Source organism: Acipenser ruthenus, chromosome 10 (assembly GCF_902713425.1).
Source record: "Acipenser ruthenus chromosome 10, fAciRut3.2 maternal haplotype, whole genome shotgun sequence".
Classification (NCBI taxonomy): Eukaryota; Metazoa; Chordata; class Actinopteri; order Acipenseriformes; family Acipenseridae; genus Acipenser; species Acipenser ruthenus.
The window spans coordinates 28,387,584-28,412,051 of NC_081198.1; the positions used below are offsets into that span (position 1 = coordinate 28,387,584).

Genomic DNA, 24,468 nt, shown 5'->3' on the forward strand with positions numbered 1-24,468 from the left:
CATGTGTGAGTCTGAAAATCACGCGAGAGTGAGGAGATGTGCGAGAGAAGTAGTGGGTTTGAAAGTGAAATATGTTGGACTGGTCAAAAGTGAACTTTGCAAATTTGCATTAGATGTAACCACAACTGGCAAAAATCTTTGCCCACCCCCGCCCCCCCCGACACTGGGACCCCAGACATAGGATCAGTGGGTTGAAATCCACCTTTCCCACGTTCGATGCCTGTAGATTGGAAGGCTGAGACCCTCCGCATTGCCGTAAAACACCGTCACAGACCCCCAAATCGACTCCTCCCCAGTCACTGGGCCAGCAGCAGCAGGGGACCCTCTCTTCTTCTGCAGCCGTTTCTTTACCACTGCCCTGAACATTCCCTCCTGGTCAGTGTCACCTCCCGATGCTGCAGCCTCCGGTTCAGCTGCGGTCTCGCTGTCAGGCAGAGGATCAGGTCTCGCCGGCTCCTCCACCTCTGGTCGCTGAGCAACCCAATCTTTTGTAGGATTGTAACAATTCATGGTGTTTCCTTTACCTGACACATTGATTTGTAATTTAGGTGTGCGACCAAAAGCATTACATACATCGCTACTTGTAGCCCATTGCATGATGAGTGTGTATGCTGTTCTTACCTCATTGAAGTTTTGCCTTTTAACAAAACAGCTCAGTATCAATTCTCATTTTTATCTTATTACACCTCACGCAAAGTATCCAGTCAAGAATGTAAATTGTTTCGTGATGTATCTGTGCTTTTTGTTCCCCTGACACTTTCTTTTGAAGGAGCTGTTCCTTAAACCTATGGGTTTGAATTACTCATACAGTGAAAAGCGCAATCAGTTCAGATCAAGCAAAGCAGAGGGACCTGATCACATCCTGAGTAACTCACTCGTCATTTCAGTAATATTGTTAAGGGTTCTGAGCCTTGGTGCTGGATGTGCGAGATTCTAACCCTGTTGATTTCGGGGTGATCTCCCAGGGGAAAGGTCAGAGTGGGGTCTACAGTGAAGCAATTCATCATCTACACTAAGCTGCACGGTAAACTCTGGCTGATGGGTGGCTATGTGGGCAGCAGTGTGGAGTAGTGGTTAGGGCTCTGGACTCTTGACCGGAGGGGCGTGGGTTCAATCCCTGGTAGGGAACACTGCTGCTGTACCTTTGAGCAAGGTACTTTACCTAGATTGCTCCAGTAAAAACCCAACTGTATAAATGGGTAATTGTATGTAAAAAAAATAATGTGATATCTGTATAATGTGAAATAATGTATATAATGTGATATCTTGTAACAATTGTAAGTCGCCCTGGATAAGGGTGTCTGCCAAGAAATAAATAATAATAATGGAATCACAGAAAACACAATACAAGAGGTACCTTATCTTTTAACAGTTTTTTAGGGTCTGCATTCAAAATGTGCTTCCTCATTCAATAAACTATTAATAGCTACCAGCTGGTAAATCTGCTTCGCGCTGCGGGCAACCCGTAGTATAATAACGTATGCCGATTCAGAGGTCTTTCCGTTTGTGTATACACTGCTTTCAATATGGATTGTTTGGGGAAATCATTTTACAGACATACAATTACAAAAATGATAGTTAAGTAAAGTTTATTTTTAATTCAGTATATTTGAATAAATTTGAAAACAGGTGTGAAGGCAAGCAGGCAGCACAGAAACAAGGTTTAACTAATGATTCAGTTTACACAAAAATGAACAATGTCATCACATAGGACCCATGAACCACAAGTGTGTGTAAGGTACTATCATAATTAATCATTAGCAGATTAATGCATTTCACTTGTATTGTTTTCTCTATGCAAATAGCTGCCATAATTAAACAGCATATTAAATCAAATTTCCTATTAAATCAAAAATCTAAAATACAAGACCCCATTTTTATTCATCATTATTTCCAACAAATAACCCAAAGCGAAATCATTGTATGATATGTTTACATTATTGTATAACTTTTTAAAATCACCATATACTTAAATTACATTTACATTACTGTAAAGAAAAAAAGATTCTTCAAGAAGATATTGATATAGTCATTATAAGCAGGTCAGGAATATTAAGGCACAATTAATACTAGTAAAATATGTAGAGGCTTACAAATTGTATTTGTAATTATATTTTTGTTTGCGTGCAGAAGTTTTATTTTATTTTATCAGAGTGTACAGAGATACAAAGTTTGTTTTATTAACTAAATTAAACTAGGAGGCACAGCTGATGTATAACAATCTATGTAATGACAGCAAATACTTTAACTTGTCTTGTTTTAAAATCCAAGGCCACAGGAGAAAAGTTGGTGACGTTGAAAAATATACTGTTGAAAACATAATCTACAGGCATCACCAATAATGTTGATTTTGTCTCTGAAAGGAATTTTTTTACAGATACAACTTGAGATAATCTCAAGAAGTCTGTTTTCAAAACACTCCTTTAGAAAAAGAGACATTAACACAGAGAACTGAGTGTTCTTACTGTTGCCACTTGATTCACTTTCTGCCCCATCAGATCATTAGGTTTGATTTTAGCATGACCTTTACAACTTCAGCCTAACTGCTCACATTAAACAACTCATTTAAGCTCTTCATTGCTTGTTTATATGTTATGTTCTTCCATTCCTCAGGGACATTAGCAGGCTTTGCACTATATTCCTCTGCAAAGTCTTCATTAAATGTAGTCAGCACGTACTTCCAGTAGTCAGAGGCTTCAATACTGGTATCTGGGGCAATGTTCCAGTCAGGGTAGAATTTATGATAGTCTTTATAGGGATGAAACTTCCCCTCTGTGTCTGCATTACGAAATCGCCTTTCACTGAATACATCAGAGGTGCACACATTCTCAACTAGCTTGTTGTTGGTTAATTTTCTGTATCTCCCCAGCCCTTGGGGGCGATGCACTGATGCGTGATGTTTGCTGTGCGCCTTGCCTCCTGCTTCACAGGGGACCTTACAGAATGGACACAGCTTTCCACATCCAAACACCCTCTTGAACAGCTCGTCCTGTGGGTTGAAGGGTAGACTGATAAGTTTCTCCTCAATATTCAATTCTTGAGAAAATTTAGCACTTAGAGAGTTCATCATTTGTTCAACATAATATTGAAGATGCCCGATGAACTCCTCTGTGCTCGCTTTATCCGGGATGAGTTTTAATCCAAGCTCGTCTGTGGAAATCACAACATCATTGTTTAGAATACTGCAGATGTTTTTAATAAACATTGATATGGTTTTGATACCATGTGTCTCCACTTTTTTTTCTTTTTCAATAGCTGCTTGTATTTTCTTCGTTATTGACTTAAGACGTTTCACTTCTAAATCTGAAAGGGCGTTATCTTTTGAAAACTGCTCTACAATACACTCAGATATCCACTTCTTGACAAAATCCTCATAGTTTATGATGTAAGCCACATAGTTTTCAAAATTCTTCTCATCCAGCAGCTGCTTCAAAATGGAATACTGGAAAAATGAGCGGGTGCTGTATTTCACAGAGTGCTTCCCAGTGAGCATTTCATCAGCAATGTCTATGCCAAGGGTCTTAACAACATACTCCCTCACTGCAGGTTCAAGGCAACGCTCAGTGAATTCTTCAGCTTTCTTTTGGCACTGATCTTTCTCGTGGTAAAGATCTATGAAGTCAGAACAGTACTGTGGTTTAGACTTTTCCAGATGTTTCTTGGGGTTATTGATTTTAACAAAATTCATGTGCATCTGTTGAAATTCACTGGCAGCAAATCCACAGATGTGAAGCTTTAGATCAACTTCAAACTGGGCATTGGTCTTAGTCTTCTCAATGTCCTTGAGCTTGACATCTATCATTTCTAACAGCTCTCTGGTGTACGTCTCATGGTAGTCAGTCTTGCTGCCTTTTTTGTCTGTTACGAACTTCCTGCACTCTGCTATTAAGGATTGTGACATCATGTTTGCATCCTCCTTGTGGTGAGTTTTGTACAGACAGTCAGTCAGTGTCCTGTACCATTCACGATCAAAGTGCTTCTCAGTTATATCAAACTGTGTCACTCCATATTTAGTCAAATCGCTGGTCTCATTTAAGACCATCTTAACTGCAGCTCCATGCCTTTTTAACTGTTTTCTCAATTGGATATAAACATCTAATACAATGTCTCGTTTATCTATACCTTTGAAGTCCAGTGCAGATACAGTTTCTTTCCACATCTTTTCAAATTCCCCTTTCAGCTGCTCATCTGATAGAGGCCTCTTACTTAGCCTGCACTCTCCAAGCAGTTTCAATACTCTTTCCTCTAGTATTGCTTTATGCTTTCCATTGATATCACGCACCTTCTTCATTCCTTTTTGCAAACCAATAGCAGCTGTGCACTTGTTTGTCAAAGAGTTTTCAATGTCAATCCGAAGACTTTTAATGCTCTTCTCAAAGACTGTTCTGTAGCTTTCTACAAGGTTAACATGCCCATCCTTATTTTCATAATACTTTGTCAATTTGTCCAGTGTCTTCTCTTCTTGAAGTGTCAGTTCAGTAGTGGCCTCGGCTTTTAATCTTCTGAGAAACTCATCAAGGTTTGTGTGCTGGTTATTAGTATTTGAAATCCTGGTCTCAGCTTTTGCCAGCCAGTTGTACATGTGCTTTTGGAAGGACCATTCCCATTTATTAAATGCAACACACAGATTACTGTAAGCCTCTGCCACTAAACTATTTCTAAAGCTGAAGATGAAATTCTCATATTTAACAGCTTTCCACAAACTTTCCACCCATGTCAAGAACTCTGTAATTTGTGCAGGAGGTTTCTGGTCATTGCAGCTTTTTAAATCCTCAATCAAGCTCTTCTTGAACTCATAGACTGTTTCACTGTAGCCGGTGTTCACGGGTGCCATTGGTGGATTGCCATGCCACAGACCTGGAATGTACAAGTTATTTTTTTCAGGATCATACTCCATAATATCAGTGAATTTTCTGTCAATATCCTTCTTTTCCATTCTGGCAGCTGCTTGTGTCATCTCATTCAGCTGTTCTAAAAGCATTTTCCTGTCTCTTGCGTTTTTGTCATGAGCAGACACGTCCCCCACATTCTGGTGCACAAAGTGACATTTTGGCTTCTTTCCCACTTCCTTCATTCTAAGAAAGGCGTGCACCACGATCTGTAAGATATCCTTCATTTCTGTGGAGTTTTCCATTGCGATGTTTATTATAGTTGTGTCACTCAATCCTACCACCAGTGTTGCAAGTTCATTGTCATGTTCATAACTGTCTTCAAGTTGTGCCAGTTCTGGAGATTTTAGACCTTCAGTGTCAATTACCAAGATAAAATCACATTTTAACTCTTTTTTAAGGTCCTGTTTGACTTTTATTAACAACATGAAGGCACCTCGTGTGCATCTGCCACTGCTAACTGCAAACTGAACCCCAAACATTGTGTTGAGGAGTGTAGACTTCCCAGTGCTTTGGACTCCCAACACTGTTACCACCAGCACCCTGCTCTTGTGTTGGACTTTCCTGTGGAGCTCAGTTAGAACATCAGTCACCCACCTTACAGGGATATTTGATGCATCTCCATCCACCAGCTCAAGAGGGAAGCCGTCTAACAGCAGATCAGCCCCCAAACTGGGAAGGTGTTGAAATTGCTGCCGAGATTCTTCTTTGACAGGAAGTGAGCACGCTGCTTCATAAAGCTGCCCCATCTCACGCATGAAATGTTCCAGTCCTAAAGAGCTGTTTGATATTTGTCGATCCAGGTCTGCAATTATCTCTTTGTTCTCTGAGAACTTGCAACACTTTTCTTTGTATTCATCACGTAGGCCAGAGAGTTTTTTTCTTGCTGTAACGTCCAAGTTCATCCTCATCCACTTTAGAAAGTAAGTCCGTTCTTCTTTGCTTTCATTGGATATGGCAGCAATGAAACACTGCATTGATTCAGAAATATTACAACTGATTTGTTGTTGTCTCAGTTTTTGCTTTTCTTTTTGCAGTTTAGTCTTGTACTTTTCAATAGACTGGTCACCTGCCCTTCGCAATCTGCACTCCTCCTTTTCTATTTTAGCCAGCTCCTTCCAAAGGTTCCCTTGCAATGGCAACTGATCCTCTTTATACTGAACAACATCATTGATTTGTGATGTTATTTCTTCAGCTCTTTTTTTAGCATTCTGACATGCAGTGCAGGCTTCATCTACAGGAATCCCCAGTTCATGTACTACATCAGACATGCCTTCTATTGTCATTTTCTGTGGGCTGTTTTTCATGATATCATTCATAGTTAGCTGCAGTTTTGTCACAAAGTCTGCATCATTGATCTGCTTATTCTTTAATAAGATATGATCTCCATTTAATTTTAACTTTGAAGCCAAGTTTTTCAGAGGGGTTACATTTTGAAAAGTTTTACTCTGAGAATTCACAACCAGAAACACTTGGGCTTTAATGTTTTTTACAGAGGTCAAGAATTTGCACTCACTCTCTGTAATACTGTCAAAAAATATGAAGACTGCTGATGATATCAGACCTAAAATGGAAAATTGTGCCTGGAAGGAACTGATGTCTCCACGAAGGTTGGCAACAGCTACAGGTTCTGGAAAGATGTCCAAGTTTGTCTTTCCACATGGAAGGTACCAACCTATTTCAACTAGACCATTAGAAATTTGCTTTGGAACATCACCACATTTCATATCACAATGGGTAAAGAAATCATGGTATTGCTGTGGGTTGCTAAGAAGCTTATTTAGAATCTGGGACTTGGATAAACTGCAGTCACCCAGTCTGACAAAAGAGATCATTGGCATGGCAGTTCTGATTATACTTTCTTCTATAAACCCCTTTGAGTCGACTAATGAACGTGGTCTAAACTTCTTCACAATGTCTCGCATGGCCCACAGCATTAATGTACACTGATTGGTGTTACAGTCAGGTAGCAGAAGAGGTACAGCAAACTGGCACATTGACATTTTTAACATTATTTCCTGCTGTAGGAAGCTGTCAGAGCACAGGAAGAGCGCTGTTATGAGATCAAGGGGGTTGATTGCATGAGTATTACTGTCTTGAGCATCATTACTGCTCAAAAGTTGAAGATAACTATCAAGGTCTTGCAGTGTTGTGTCTGTCTTTGTCTCAGCAACACAGCATTTGGTACTTCGAGCTGTTACATTTACCATCATTAGACTTTTCAGAAAGCACCAAGGAAGTTGTGATAGTGACTTAATCGGTTTATCTGTAATATTCTCTGTACCAATCTCAAGGACAGTACTCAATGCAAGTTTCCTTGTCAAGTATTTCTCTAGTCCCAGCTTGCACAGAAAATCCTCTTGATGCGTTTCTGCAACAAAAAGAGTTAAAGAAAAATCAACTTGTGTATCAGCCTACTTGTTTATTAAATACTAAAATATACATATACATGGGTCATTCTCTGCTTTAGACAACACAAGAACTCTCAACAGCAATAATCACACTGTGATAAATATCACTCATGCTAATCCTTGGAATTCAGATATTTTTGTCTACTTCAATGCTGAAAATAGGGCAGCAGTGTGGAGTAGTGGTTAGGGCGCTGGACTCTTGACCGGAAGGTCGTGGGTTCAATCCCCGGTGGGGACACTGCTGCTGTACCCTTGAGCAAGGTACTTTACCTAGATTGCTCCAGTAAAAACCCAACTGTACAAATGGGTAATTGTATGTAAATAATGTGATATCTTGTAACAATTGTAAGTCGCCCTGGATAAGGGCGTCAGCTAAGAAATAAATAATAATAATAATAATGAAAATGAAGTATATCAACATTCATAAAGTAGTATACTATGAAATGGCAATGTAGAGTTTCTTGAAGTGATTCCTAAGATAGTGTCTATGAATGGATGTACATCTTAAGCCCGCTGCACACAGCCCAACAAGCCGTCCCGACTCATCTCATCTGAGTATGCACAGATTTTGCGATCAGTTTTGCTCAGTTTTGGTTTGACGTTACAGTTCAGTTTTTTACGACTGGGTGTCGCACACTTCTAAGACTGAATTACTGACCACAACTAGATCTTGGTGATTTCTATGTATGCAAATTTAATTAATACTGCCCTGTACACATTTTTGTATTAACTTAGCCCAGCATAGTGGCATCGTATGCTGATTAGACGGTGGAGACAGCGCCACGAGGCAACCAAAAGAAGCGCTTAGCCTATTAATTTAGCTATTGATCATTTACACCGTGCAAACGTTTCAAGCAGTGTTTGGCTTTTTGTATAGTTTGTCTACTACACTTTAGCCTGTTGTAAATAAAATCCAAACTGTTGATTTTTTTTTTTTGATTTTGGCGTTTTTTTCTCAGTGCGTGGATCTAGGGGCTTGTGATTTGTGACCTATTGGAAATCGACGCACCGGTTACTTCTGTTTTGCGCAGTAAGAAAATATACGCTGCCAGTAGATTGATAATAAAAAGGTAAATTGATAATTTACCTTTGATTAGTAAATGCCTACAAAAACGATTCAAATGTGCACATATCTGGTATTTTTTTTAATTTGGGACACTCGGAGCAATTCAAGACTAATGTATTTTTACCTGTGGAACTAAAGCTGTCAATATTCCACCATCCTGTATGACAAGTTACATGACAAGCTACGTCACTTAAACCTGTTTCACCATTGGTTGACACCCTTATGACTAATCGGTCTCAGTCAGTCTTGGTCGGCAACCACTGCACACAGACAGACTGATCACATCTGAACGAAACTGCATCTGAAAAAGATTCAACATGTTCAATCTTCAAATCTGAAGACATCCCGACTGAAATCTGCATAATCTTGGTTTTAAGTGCACGCACACTGATACGATTCATCCAAACTCTGTACGGCCAGTTGAGATGAGATGAGTCGGGACGGCTTGAGTCAGGCTGTGTGCGGCGGGCTTTACATTACTCTCAATAACTTATGTTAAAGAATGTGTAAACAAAGTTTCATCAAAATTCCCTAAGCAGTTCAAGAAACAAGTAAAAATGTAAGTGTGACATACATATGGATAATTGTACAGAATTATACTTATATACGTAAGTTAAGCAAAAAAATATTATCAGGTCCAAGTCTTATTGGAAATGGGCTGGTTTTTTCTAGTTACATATTCTTTAGTGTGTTCTCTACGTTTTTTTTTTATTTTTAAGGAGGGCCATGTTTTTTTTTCTTCCGATAAGCAAATGAGCTACCAGTACATTAGATTGCAACAGATTTTTATTTCACATTTGGCAATAATATTGGTTGTGTCAGTGAAGTTTGATTTATTTGACTGCAAATGGTGGCTGTTATTCATAATAATCTTAATAGTAAAGGTCTAATAAAGTCAATGGAAACAAATTAGGACTGTAAAATGTGGCCTTTACTGGGGGTGGCCTTTACACCAATTTTACCAATAACTGAGGTTGTATTGGGCACTGATTATGTTACATTTACTGTAGTGATAAAATATGAAATAATATACAGAAAGAAAGAAATCAAAAGTAAAAAAGAGTCCTTACTCGTGCAGCCAGTTGTTGAAACAGACATGCTCTGAATACCGTTTTCCAGCGCTGTGGTGACTCTGAAGACGTATTCTCTTCCAGGCTTCAGCTCAGTGATGACTGTGGAATTGGATGGGGCTGTGCTGGAGCCTCGACCGCCTTCATCGGAGCTGCTGTAGGTGATGATAAAGCTGTGTGGAATCCCATTCATACCAGCAGGACTGCCCCAGCTCAGAGAAACAGAGTCAAGTCCCACCGAGTCTATCTTTATCTTTCCAGGAGGGGCCGGTTCTGCAAGAGAAGGAGAGGCGTTGTAATGTTAGAGACCAATAATCGGTGGGGTGCCGAGAACCCAAATCAATCAAGGATGCGTGATGATTAAGGCAGTTAATATAAGTAAAAAACAATGGGTGTTTTTGTGGTGATATCAATTTACTCTGTTTTTGGAGATGTGCGTGTGTGGGGGGATATTCGGCCCAATTTTCAAATGTCTTCTTTGTGGTGATAAATGCTATTTTCTTTTCTCCTATACAATTATTTTGAAAGTGTTATTTTTTAATATATTTTTAATAGTCTAACTGTAATTCTAGAATATCATCTTATAAAAAAGAAAACTCTTTACTTGTGCAGATAGATGTCGAGACCGTGTTGCTCTGGGTACTGTTCACCAGCACTGTGCTGACTCTGAGGAGGTAGTCTCTTGCAGGCTTCAGCTTAGGTATGATTGTGGAATTGGACTTTGTTGTGATGGAGTCTCTGTGCTTCTTATCAGAGCTGCTGTAAGTAATGTTAAAGCTGTGTGGGATCTCTGCCAAACCAGCAGGTCTATCCCAGCTCAGAGAAACAGAGTCAAATTCCACCGAGTCTATCCTTACCTCTCCAGGAGGGGACGGTCCTGAGAGAAAGGACAAAGGGTAGAACTTAAAGGCCATTGCTGGAAAACGTATTATGGGAATACAGTATTGCAGCCACACTGTGGTCCTACTGCAGTGAACAACTACATTGGCTGTTTTTATTGTTTACAAATGTACTACTATTAAACTGAAAATTACTATGGGTAGACATTAGAGCAACATTCAAAATGCCCTTTGTTACATAAAGAACTGAAGGGCACCAGGAGAATGCTATGGAGAACCTGGTCAGATGTTCAGATGTTCGCCCGATTGTTGCACAGTTCTTGTCTCCTTCAGTAATCGGGAAAATGTAACCTCCCTTGGTAATTGATGTAATAAACTACCACTATTTGTCTATCTGGAATAACACATCTCTAAGGTGGGTAGAAAGTACAATAGCATTCCATCTGACCATATTGCATAGTCCGAGTCCCTACAGAGTAAATTATTGTAGGTATTCTGATCCTTACTTGTGCAGACTGATGTAGTAACAGGCGTGCTCAGAGTTCTATTTGCCAGCTCTGTGCAGACTCTGAATTTGTAATCGGTTCCTGGTCTCAGTTTAGAGATGACTGTGGAATTGGAAGCTGCAGTGATGGATTCTTGGTGCCTCTTATCATAGCTGTTGTAGATTATTTTAAACCTGTGTGGGATCTCTTTCATGCCAACAGGACTGTCCCAGCTCAAAGAAACAGAGTCGATTTCCACAGAGTCTATCCTTAGGTTTCCAGGAGGGGATGGATCTGCAAGAGAAAGGATAACTACTGTAAAAATAGAGTAGATTGGGACTAATAATCAAAAGCAAACTTGTAATTAAGTAGTTCTTACTTGTACAGGCAGATGTTGAAACAAATGTGCTCTGGGTACCATTTTTCAGCACTGTGGTGACTCTGAAGACGTATTCTCTTCCGGATTTCAGCTTAGTGACAACTGTGGAATTTGACTTTGCTGTGATGTTGCCTTGGTGATCTGAGCTACAGTAGGTTATTTTAAAGCAGTGGGGGACCTTTGCCATACCTGCAGGTTTGCCCCAGCTCAGAGAAACTGAATTTGTTTTCACAGAACTTATCTTGATCTGTTCAGGGGGGGCCACAGCAGCTGGTGGAGTGGATGGAACATCTTCTGTAATCTTAGCAATATCGTGAACTGAAACTGTAGTAACAAGTGTAGATGCTTCTGCAATCAAGGGAGGACTGGAGATGACCTGCAGTGAAGTGTCTTCTGGACCTTCAGGGAGGTTTTGAAGATCTGGGATGATGGGCACAGTGTCTACTGTTCTCTCTGAGCTGGACATGTCTTCAGTGTCCTTTGTGAAGACGGTTTCTTGTGTCGAGTGAGTGATGTGGCTGTCTTGAATTTTCTTCATGTCTACCTGGAGTTCAGTCTCTTGTGTTCTTTCTGAGCTGGACATGTCTTCAGTGTCCTCTGTGAAGAGGGGTTCTTGTGTCGAGTGAGTGATGTGGCTGTCCTGAGTTTTCTTCATGTCTACCTGGAGTTCAGTCTCTTGTGTTCTTTCTGAGCTGGACATGTCTTCAGTGTCCTTTGTGAAGAGGGGTTCTTGTGTCGAGTGAGTGATGTGGCTGTCCTGAGTTTTCTTCATTTCTACCTGGAGTTCAGTCTCTTGTGTTCTCTCTGAGCTGGACATGTCTTCAGTGTCCTCTGTGAAGAGGGGTTCTTGTGTCGAGTGAGTGATGTGGCTGTCCTGAGTTTTCTTCATTTCTACCTGGAGTTCAATCTCTTGTGTTCTCTCCGAAGTGGACATGTCTTCAGTGTCCTCTGTGAAGAGGGGTTCTTGTGTCGAGTGAGTGATGTGGCTGTCCTGAGTTTTCTTCATTTCCACCTGGAGTTCAGTCTCTTGTGTTCTCTCCGAACTGGACATGTCTTCAGTGTCCTCTGTGAAGAGGGGTTCTTGTGTCGAGTGAGTGATGTGGCTGTCCTGGGTTTTCTTCATGTCTACCTGGAGTTCAGTCTCTTGTGTTCTCTCTGAGCTGGACATGTCTTCAGTGTCCTCTGTGAAGAGGGGTTCTTGTGTCGAGTGAATGATGTGGCTGTCCTGAGTTTTCTTCATGTCTACCTGGAGTTCAGTCTCTTGTGTTCTCTCTGAGCTGGACATGTCTTCAGTGTCCTCTGTGAAGAGGGGTTCTTGTGTCGAGTGAGTGATGTGGCTGTCCTGAGTTTTCTTCATTTCTACCTGGAGTTCAATCTCTTGTGTTCTCTCCGAAGTGGACATGTCTTCAGTGTCCTCTGTGAAGAGGGGTTCTTGTGTCGAGTGAGTGATGTGGCTGTCCTGAGTTTTCTTCATGTCTACCTGGAGTTCAGTCTCTTGTGTTCTCTCTGAGCTGGACATGTCTTCAGTGTCCTCTGTGAAGAGGGGTTCTTGTGTCGAATGAGTGATGTGGCTGTCCTGACTTTTCTTCATGTCTACCTGGAGTTCAGTCTCTTGTGTTCTCTCTGAGCTGGACATGTCTTCAGTGTCCTCTGTGAAGAGGGGTTCTTGTGTCGAGTGAGTGATGTTGCTGTCCTGACTTTTCTTCATGTCTACCTGGAGTTCAGTCTCTTGTGTTCTCTGACCTGCAGTAATCGACTCTGATGACACCTCTGAGGTTCCTGCAGAAGAAATGTATTTTATATATATTGTAAACGATTTTCACTACTCGTAGTTCATTGCCCCTTTAAAAATTGACCCAGGACACTGAAATGGATTTTCAAATGCGCTGACACGCTATTTTTAATAAACAAAATAAACAAAAACAAACACCTAGCTCTATTCAAGCAACAACTAAAACATAAAACAGGAACCTAAACTATAAAACAGGACAGCTAAGTCGTTTACCTGTAACACAAACAAAAGATTCAAACAAAACCACACAGGTTTACACTACACACACTTTTATCTTGACTGCTCGGAAGCAGAGCACACCTTCTGTCTCCTTCTACTCAGCAGCCCTGTGCAGACTGACTGCACCTCTTAAATACCCTGCACCTGGTCCTAATTTACAATTACTACCAGGTGCAGGGGATAATTAACAATAAAACAATACAATTAAACTATTAACAAAATGTGCAGGTGCACATGTTTTATGCAGGGAGGATTTTAACCCCCTCCCTGCTGTGTTACACATCCTTCCCCCCAAGTCTGCAACACTGACCAGCCATTCCAAGGCCACTTCCCTCCACCCTTAAAAGACCACCCACCCTCCAATCATGATTTCTCTAATCTTCGCCCTCTTCCACGGGCGGGCTTGAGGGTGGGTCGGTCCCCCTGGCGCTTCCAGGGAGGGACCGCGACCCAGCGACACGGGACCCCACCGGGATGACAGGGGCGACTGAAGCGACGGCCGGGAAACAGGAGACTGCAGCAGCGGGCAGAGGTCTTCACCTGGGGACCGGCGCAGTGATGTCCGATCACCCAGGGGAAGCGAAGCAGCGAACAGAGGGAGCACCAGCGAAGTCTGGCAGCAGCCTAGCGACGTCTGGGTGCTTGGGGAGAGCGGAATAGGGAACCAGGGGCAGAGCTGTGGCCGATGGTGCAGGCTCCTGGGCTCCAGGTCTAGCGCAGGGAGGTCTAGGCAGACCGGCAGGGTGTCCAGGAGCAAGGGGCAAGGGACCATACCTGGCAGCACCGGACTGGACCGCAGGGGTGGTTGTTGTTGTTGTGGTGGTGTTGGGCTCCCCACCTCCTTCCCCTTGTCTGTAGCCGGTGGCGGTACCTCTTGCTCTCCCGGCTGCCCTTCCTCTGGCTCCGGGAAGGACACCTCCTGCTCAGGACACAGCACCATCTCCTCTGGTGCAGGAGACCTTGGCGCTTCTCTCGCCGGGGCTGCAGACAGTCGTGCCTCTCTTGCCTGCTCCCACTTTTGGAGCAGCAGCTCCAGCTCTGTTGGCTCCCGCTCCCTTGTTTCCAACGGGGCCAACCCCAGATCTCTCTCCCATCTCTCGTTCTGCTTTCTGAGCAGCGGTATTCTGATTGATCCTGTCAATCAACTCTTCCAAATCAATTTTTCTCTGGGTCATAGGGGCGCCCACACACGCTGCCACCACATGTAAATGATTTTCACCAATCGTAGTTTGTTACCCCTTTAAAAATTGACCCAGGACACTGAAATGGATTTTCAAATGCGCTGACGTGCTATTTTTTTTAAAAAAAATAAACAAAAACAAACACCTAGCTCTATTCGAGCAATAACTAAAACACAAAACAGGAACCTAATCTATAAAACAGGACAGCTAAGTCGTTTACCTGTAACACAAACAAAAGATTCAAACAAAACCACACAGGTTTACACTGCATGCACTTTTATCTTGACTGCTCGAAAACAGAGCACACCTTCTGTCTCCTACTCAGCAGCCCTGTGCAGACTGACTGCACTTCTTAAATACCCTGCACCTGGTCCTAATTTACAGTTATTACCAGGTCCAGGGGATAATTAACAATAAAACGATACAATTAAACTATTAACAAAATGTGCAGGCACACATGTTTTATGCAGGGAGGATTTTAACCCCCTCCCTGCTGTGTTACTATATATATATATATATATATATATATACTGTATATATATATATATATATATTTATATATATATATATATATATATATATATATATATATATATATATATATATATATTATATATATATATATATATATATATATATATATATATATATATATATATATATATAATAAGCCAGCTCACAGGTTCACCAGCAGGAGGCGTTCATGGTAGGCTAGGAACGAGCCCACAGGTGTTGCAGATAACAGACTGAAAGACCTGTGGTCAGTGTACTTTCCTGCCATGACGTCAAGGAGTTAACGGGCAAACAGGCTGCAGGTGTGGTTAGGTAGGGGATCAGGGTTATACCATGATTAATTCTCATTAGCCTTAATTGGCCCGCACCCGTAGCTTGTAACCGTCCAATTCCTAGATGATTCAGCACCTTTAAAAGAAGGCCTTTACAGCCAGTCAAGGTTGGCTTCTGACCAGTGAGCAGCGTGAGTTTATCTACACCTAGGACTGAACGGGAATACCAAAGAGAAGCTGAAACTGCCTTTGCGACTGCGATCTTCTTTCCTGGGCCGGTGCTGTTGGAAGTAAATACAGCGAAGTGGAAAGAGACACCGCTGGTTTTTCCATGCTAGGGGACAGGCTGAAGCCAATAAACGACCTGGTAAAACCCAGAAACCAACTACTTATTCACCGACTGGACATGGTTAACTGAGTTTTTTTTTTTTTGTTAAACGAATCCTGTTTGAACTGTTTATTTTTTTTTATAACTCCTCTCGCAACCATGATTGTTTTTTTTTTTTTATAAAACTGAGCAAGTTTTTTTTTTCTTTTGTGAAGTTTAAGAAAAAACTTGTATTATTATTATTTGTTTATTTAGCAGACACCTTTATCCAAGGCAACTTACAGAGACTAGGGTGTGTGAACTATGCATCAGCTGCAGAGTCACTTACAACTACGTCTCACCCGAAAGACAGCGCACAAATGACTTGCTCAGGGCCACGCAAGGAGTCAGTGGCTGAGGTGGGATTTGAACCGGGGACCTCCTGGTTACAAGACCTTTTCTTTAACCACTGGACCACACAGCCTCCTTATATATTGGAATCTACTGTCTGCTTCGTCTGTGTGCACCCACACCCTCACAATATATGCGGTGGGGCCAGAGCAAGGGCAGCGTTTGCTCCAGGCCTTACAGACTGAGGGTCAATGTGGCCCCCTCTCAAAATTTTAGGTGGACATTTTCTTCAATATGTTTGATGATTCAGAACCAACCACCATTTCTTATTTTTGTTTGTTTTAAATATGCCAACAGAGTTTACTGACCTTTTGTTTTTGAAGAACAAAAAATAAAACTGTAAAGCTGTAGATACAACTAAGGTGTCTCTACAATACTCACTGTCACTTCTGGGGAAAATATTGGGAAATGTGTCACAGTGATGCTGGTGTATCACTGAGTTGAGGATATTCATTGTACCAAATCACATTAGAACAGGGGTTTTCAATCTTTTTAAGCTTTCCAAATATGTAATCCACCGCGTACCCCCATCTGAGTCATAATAAAATGAAAACAGAAAAAAGGTCTGTGCAATAACATGACACAACAAAACGCACAAGCCTATGAGTGTGTGATGGATACAATTATAAAAGTTACAGTATTACAATGGAAAAAATATATATTATATTTACTTTTGGATAAAAAATAGTCCCTCAAACAGGTTTATAGTTTTTGGAAACATCAACATCATTTTATTGTAATTAGTAATTAATTAAAATCAACAAAGCCTCCGTGTTAGCCTCAATCACTCAGAAATTACATAGGACTATTCCGTGATAGCAAATGGCAATCAAGTATTTTTATTGAAAACACAATTACAGATAAGAAGGCAAAGAAAAGTTCACTACCCACGCATCTCTACAGTTGACCTCATTACAAAAACATGTTATTGGCATTTTTTAATGCTTTATGACTAAAATGTACAGTACTGATGCAAATTAAAAAATAATATTAAATAACAATATTTTTTTTTTATCCCAAAGACAGACTGCAGTAACCGCCCAACTGTTTATATGACATTTAAACAACAGGGCTTATTTACATACACGTACATATTTACGTACATATTTAATATGTAAATCAATCATGTGTGCACTGAATGCTCTGTCACAGCACATCAGTCTGGTGTTAGCGATTAAATGTTGATTACATGACAAAAGTTTGCAATAGATTGGCAAGTGGTACTAAATAAAATACATTGTCCGCCATTTCAGAATTTTTCTTGCATTCCCCAGTTTGAAAACCGCTGCATTAGAATAAACCACATTACCAACAGATACAGTTTAACAGTACTGTATAGTATTTAAATGGCATTATCCTGACTGGTAAATTCTTACCTTCCAGTTATTTTGACAATTTCCATATCAAAAATGGAATTGTTTTTCTTTACATTTTTCATTCTTAGCCCCCAAGTAAATATTTTGGACAGTTTCAAAACATTTTTTGCTGTATATGTGCAACACACGTTGAATTTGGTGATATGATGAACGCGTACTGAACTAATCTTCTCTGTTCAACAATAAATTAACATTGCTGACGAGCTTGATCATGGCGGATAAATTGTTAGGGCGGATATGCAACGGATTACTGTGTGTATATATATATATATTCTTGCCAAAATTATGATTTAGAAATCATCTCTAGTTTGTGTAGTTTTTATACTTGCTGTCTGTCCCATCTCCGTTCTGCTCTGAATGGCTGGGGGTCGCTGTCAGTCATCTCAGTGGCTACTGTAGTTTCACCATCAGTCATTTCATCCTGTTCTGACAGATCTCATTGACTGAAGCAGCACTAGAATGCTCTCATTCGTTTAAATGACTATCAATCATCAAACCTGCACTGACTGTGCACTTTCATTTGACAGCTACAGCGCCTGTCATTCAAAGCGCCTACTTCGAAATTAACGGGTTAAGGTGTAGGTAAGCTTTTGCTATTATATAGGTATATACGGTGACAGTTACTAGTTTGATTTGAAAATGGGACGTTAACCCTGAACGACGGCTGAAGTCTCCACGGCAGGACGAAGCGGGCCCGTCTGCCTTGCCTTCAGTGACTCCAGCTATGCTGAAGCAGTAGAGGGGTGGAGCTCTGACTCTGGATAATAAGTGCATGTTAGTTCTGTTCAGCTATCTACTGTTTTGTTCTGTGCATATTATTTTTACTTGTAAATCTATGCTATACAAGTCTGTGTAATCCACTTTTATATTTCTTTTTCTACGGCTTATTTGAGACCATTTTTTAATTTGTGTAGGATCTTTATCTATGCAAGGTAGCTCCGCTGTGACCAATTGAAAAATTAAAAAATAAAAATAAAAAAACAGTAAATCCTTCCATATTAATCATCGATTTGGCAAAAAAATAAAAATTGAATAGTAGCAAGCCTAGTTATGGTACATCAACTATCTTTACAAAAAATACTGTAAAGCCATAGATATTTGCGACCAAAATACTTGGCGAATCACACCCATAAAACCTATTTTGCTCTAGAAATGTTGGCAACCTGTTGCACTGGTTGTAGTAGACGTTATTTGCATGGAATACCCGGTTACTTATCAAACTGACTTTGCAATTTACAGCTTGGCAACGTGGAGAACTACTGGGCCAGTGTTAAGAAACAATTTAAAACAATGCAGGGCACAGCAGAAGACATGATACCGTCGTACCTGGACACATTTAAAAGGTATGGCAGGAATAGTCGAGATGAATTTATAAATGTTCAGCATCAGATCACACAGCTGCGCAGGGGGTGGGTCCAGTGGCAGCAGGCAGGCAGACTGAAGAACGGACAGACCGGGAGCAATGGCAACAAAACATATTTTAAACCCAAAGTCTCTTTTAAGAGGGACCCAAATCTTCAGTGAAAAGCTGGAGTTTAAGAGATATTTTTTAAACTATTTTCAAAATGGGATAAGGAAACACCGTAGTTCAGGAAGAAGGAACAGAGCGATCAGAATGGCGAGTTTTGAATTTATTTGAATACTTTTTAAATTCTAGTGGCGTATGGATATCTGCCAGTGATTTGCACGTTTTTGGAAAAAAGTGCCGACCCATGGTGATATGCTGTAATATTAACACCCCCATGTGACCTGTTTTGACCAATCAGGATAGAGTATTTAAAATACCCATTTTATAATTCAATTATAAGATATTCCTGCCAAAAATGTTTCCCTTTTTTTTCATGCGTGACATGCATTGCTCATGTAAAAGGATGATTTTGTTGCACTTTATATTTAAGGTACCTTCCAATGCGTGAGGCTTCTGGTGCATAATCTACAGAATATAGATGTCCTGAAACAAAATTAATCTATGACAAGATTGACAATTCCCAAATCTACACACATGCAATATGTAAACATAAGATGTCACTATTAAATTGAATGAGTAATCCTTTACAAAGAAGAAAGAAGCTGATTAGATCAGATTCCATCTGTGTACTAAGGTAGTGGTAAGGATAGGAGGCAACTTACTTATCCATTGAGCTGCTGGCATGGGTCAGGAATCGGAACATTGTATTATAGTACAGACCATCAGCACAGTGCACTTACTGGGGCAAGTGTGTGTAAAGAATAGCGAGTCATAGTTCTGATTTCTTCCTGTCCATATTTAATTGTGGAATGCCTTTTTCTTGGTTGTTTGTAAATCTAGATAAATGTGAATCATTATATGATTTATTGGAGGTGGAAAACGTGCACAGCAACTGGTTTTCTTTCTCCTCTCCTAACCCATATTAAATCTGCATATGCTGTGCTTCCCTGAACTACCCTGAACTTCGCAGCAGCTGCCCGCTTCTCAACGTTGATCCACTTCAGGGAAGTTAGCCCTGGGAGGTTTGAGGAAAGTTAAGAGCGGGTGGTTTCAGTACTGCAGGGAAGTTATTTTGATCGTCTTGCCTTCTTAGTGATCTCTCGTTAACTTACCGATCTGAAGGTTAACTGGTTTCAGCACACCGAGGACTCCTATTAGTGCAATAACCAAAAGCACTGCCACTCCAATAACAAAAGGAAGGATGCTTTGTGTTTCTCTTTGATTTTCACCTGATTTAAAAAGAAAAATAACATATTATTGTTTTTTGTTTGTTTATTTGTTTACAATATTATAGATATGCTTTTCTACATGTTACCTGTTTTAACTGTTTTTTTTTACCAAGTGCAGTTTTTCTACATTATGCTCTTTGATAAGACCTGCTTGGATGAGATTAGTGTGTGCCCTGTCTTCACAATCTCTTAGGTGATCTTGATAATGTGACCCACATTTTTTTCCAGCACCTGGCAGTCAGACAGGCATAAAAACCCATTACCAAAAATCTGTTTGTGCCCACATAGTGGTAATCACCTGCTTTGACATTAGCTTTAGTGATCAAAACCGGTATGTTTAAAACGAAATACAAAAATTTAATTCAGAGAATTATTTTTCTTAGATCAAACTTCACAGATGCTTAGCAAAAATATAAACGCAACATGCAACATGAATACAGATATGCATCTGTTGGTCACAGATACCTTAAAAAAAAAGGTAGGGGCGTGGATCAGAAAACAATCAGAGCATCCCAAACATGCTCAATGGGTGACATGTCTGGTGAATATGCAGGCCATGGAAGAACTGGGACATTCTCAGCTTCCAGGAATTGTGTACAGATCCTTGCGACATGGGGCCGTGCATTATCATGCTGAAACATGAGGTGATGGCGGCGGATGAATGGCAGGACAATGGGCCTCAGGATCTCGTCACGGTATCTGTGTGCATTCAAATTGCCATCGATAAAATGCAATTGTGTTCGTTGTCCGTAGCTTATGCCTGCCCATACCATAACCCCACCGCCACCATGGGGCACTCTGTTCACAACGTTGACATCAGCAAACCGCTCGCCCACACGATGCCATACACGCTGTCTGCCATTTGCCCGGTACAGTTGAAACCGGGATTCATGCGTGAAGAGCACACTTGTTCAGTGTGCCAGTGGCCATCGAAGGTGAGCATTTGCCCACTGAAGTCGGTTATGACGCCGAACTGCAGTCAGGTCAAGATCCTGGTGAGGACAACGAGCACGCAGATGAGCTTCCCTGAGACGGTTTCTGACAGTTTGTGCAGAATTCAATTCTCTGGCAACAGCTCTGGTGGACACTCCTGCAGTCAGCATGCCAATTCCATGCTCCCTCAAAACTTGAGACATCTGTGGCATTGTGTTGTGTGACAAAACTGCACATTTCTTAGTGGCCTTTTATTGTCCCCAGCACAAGGTGCACCTGTGTAATGATCATGCTGTTTAATCAGCTTCTTGATATGCCACACCTGTCAGGTCGATGGATTATCTTGGCAAAGGAGAAATGCTCACTAACAGGGATGTAAACAAATTTGTGCACAAAATTTGAGAGAAATAAGCTTTTTGTGCGTACGGAAAATTTCTGGGATCTTTTATTTCAGCTCATGAAACATGGGACCAACACTTTACATGTTGCGTTTATATTTGTGTTCAGTGTATATAAACAAACTAAAAAAATAAAAAATAAATAAATACAAGCAAACACACATTTACCTTCCACCTCCACAGTAACTGTCATCTGTTCGGAGTCCCCGAATTTTCTGTCCTCCACATAGCAGGTATATTTGCCCTGATCTGAGATCTCAATGCCGTGAAGCCACAAGGGGGCACTGCCCCAGATCAGCTCATCTGGGTAGAGATAGGCTCGATCCCTGTAGATGGCGCTGGCCTCGTTCTTCTGCACCCTGCCACCGCAGTAAGACAGCACAGTCTCTATCTGCCCATCTCGCTCCTTCAACCACTTCAGACACAGATCCTTCTGACCTCCGCTGAGAGTGAAGCTGCAGTTGAGCACAACATCACCGTGGTACACAGCACTGAGGGGCTCTTCAGAGCCAGACAAAGGTGAACACCCTAAGAGAAACAACGTGATCTCTGAGGACATCTACATCACCATACACAATGTGATCTCTGAGGACATCTACATCATCATATACAACGTGATCTCTGAGGACATCTACATCATCATACACAACATGATCTCTGAGGACATCTACATCATCATACACAACGTGATCTCTGAGGACATCTAGATCATCATACACAACATGATCTCTGAGGACATCTACATCATCATACACAACATGATCTCTGAGGACATCTACATCATCATACACAACGTGATCTCTGAGGACATCTACATCATCATACACAAATCCAATCTAAACTGAAGTATCACCTTACCTTCACTTAAAAGAAGAATCAGGGCGCCACATACAGCGTGCACAAGAACACCCATTGGCTGAAGTTAGAATCTCTCAGAAGTCCATGTAATAGATGGTTTGCAAATCTAATATAAATGAAAAAAACAGTCAATGCAACAAAAACTCGCCCACAGCAGTATTACCTGCTGTAATGTTATGCAGCAATGTGTTTGCAAATACAAGTTACAGGATTTGTGGGAGCTGATACCTGGTTAGTAATGCATGTAAGCTAGTATGTAGATAAAAATACAATGTACATACAATAGAACAATAACTAAACAGAAATAATTGCGTTCCAAAGGCTTGAGGGAAAATATATTTTATTGTACGTGCAATTTCTATGAAAGAATCTCATATTTCACATCACATCTCAAACACGTGAAAATTCTACAAGATACACACAACACAAAATAAAACACAAAGATTAAAACATGATGCTGACTTTTATAAAAAGCAAAAAAAATGTAATAGATGTCTACGTGGATTTAAATAACAATAACAGTCTGGATGAACGAATCACAACGGTTTATTGTTGAATGCTAAAAAAAAAAAAAAACCCTTCTCGCTTCCACATTCCACTACAGGTCCCACACAAATGCACCACAAGGGGGCTCCACCAATGCGTGGTGTACGTATATATTACACCACACAAGACGAAGTTAGCAACCAGACACAATATGAATCAATCAGTAAATAAATAAATAAATATGTATTTGTCATGACGCACGTGCATCAACATATTGTTACCTTTCCGTCCTATTACCTTAATAAAACAGATTTAGGGACCTGATAACTCATAAGGTGCATTCAGAACAGAAAATAGGAGGCACTGTTGTACTGTAAACTTAAACTGTAAATTGTAAACTTTCTTATGTTCTTAAGCCCCAAGTCTGGTGTTGACAAATTACCTAGATGAAAGCGAGACGCTAACCCCTTTTATTTTATTCGTGATTAGCTGGGTAAACGTGTTGTTTAAAACGTTGCTACATATTTCCACTTTTGACATTCACAGAGCTGTGGTGCGTATTTGGCGATTTATGTTAATTGGTTTATATTTGATACAAAGTGTCATTATTTGTGGAAAGCAGGTGAAATGTATCAAATTTAACTCGAGATTGTAAGTATGTATCAAATCTGGTGCGATGTATTCGGATGGACGATCTAAAGAGTTAAACTGCATTCTTACCCCTGGCTCTTTTTGCAAAGCCCATGCAATACATTACTTTTTTTTTCAATGATCTGAAATAAGGAGTAGTCTGATGGCCCTAGATGATTTTTTAATGATGTTGTACCGCTGTTTGTTTAATGTAGCCGTAGTTAACTGTGAAATGTTTACTTAATTGGGATATCGGAAGCTGGCAGCTGAGCAATTCGGTTAGCGTTAAGCCTTTAACCACTTTTAAAACACAAAAGTTTAAGTGAAAACGACGAACGCAACGTTACACACTTTATTATATAAAATGAGACTAAGTGGATCAACATTTCAGACTGCTATGAATCCGTGCTGTGCTTTACAAATACCTGCATTGCACATTTTGTATAATTTATTTTAAGAATAAAAACGATGTTCACAAATCAACGCAACGCTATCTCGTTGTAAACTGGCCCAATTACTGTTTTTTCTCATTCATGATGGTGTTTGGGCCAGAGAATGTTCAATGCTGGCGCCCCTGGTTATGCGTCTTATAATGGTATTATTAGCCAAACCTGTAGCTTAAATAAACTAACTGAAACGTGCTATGAATTCGATTGTATATAAGAAAGAAACTACACTTCATTCTTTCTTTCTGAATCAACATACACACAATCACCTCTTATAATTAGTCATGCCCAAAATTAAAGGAACTGTCCGTCTGTAGTACCATAAGCATTGCAATTCATTATTATGGATTTTTTTTTTTTTTTTTTTAAATAACATTACAAAGTTGAGCTTGGTTAAACCCAATAGATTTCTAAGCTGTACCTTGAAAGCTGGAAATAGGAGGGTGTCTGTTCAGTCCGGGTGTGCAGAGCAGAATGAGAAACTAAACTGACAGCATTACACAAGAGCAGACGCAACTACAATACACCGGGTACTGATTTCTTAGAAAAAGAAAGTTTCTAACTTACTTTCGTTTTCTAAGAAATCAGGAACGCCACTAGCAGTACATATTATTAAACACTAGGCGAAACACAACTGGTTTGCAAAGAACAGCTGCAGTATACAAACGGTATATAACTACATGCACAGTGAGTACTAACAAATCAGATCAGCGAGTGATAATAGAAACATAGAAATAATAACTAAACACTGAGCCAGCCTCCAGTAGGGAGTGCCGGTGTCGTGCAACCGACCTGTTATATAAACGACTG

At 40.4% G+C, this 24,468-nt stretch overlaps 1 protein-coding gene across 1 annotated transcript; it reads right to left on the bottom strand.

Moving 5' to 3' along the window:
* Positions 1-1,578: 1,578 nt before the first annotated feature.
* LOC117402434 (interferon-induced very large GTPase 1-like) lies at positions 1,579-24,119 on the bottom strand. Its single transcript, XM_034003568.3, has 9 exons — positions 24,080-24,119; positions 22,097-22,202; positions 21,407-21,766; positions 19,791-19,907; positions 11,140-12,918; positions 10,782-11,054; positions 10,041-10,313; positions 9,437-9,709; positions 1,579-7,260 (listed from the first exon to the last, which is right to left on the bottom strand). The coding sequence occupies exons 2-9, from the start codon at positions 22,149-22,151 to the stop codon at positions 2,540-2,542; spliced, it is 7,851 nt and encodes a 2,616-aa protein (XP_033859459.3). The 5' UTR covers positions 22,152-22,202; positions 24,080-24,119; the 3' UTR covers positions 1,579-2,539.
* Between the last annotated feature and the right edge of the window lie 349 nt (positions 24,120-24,468).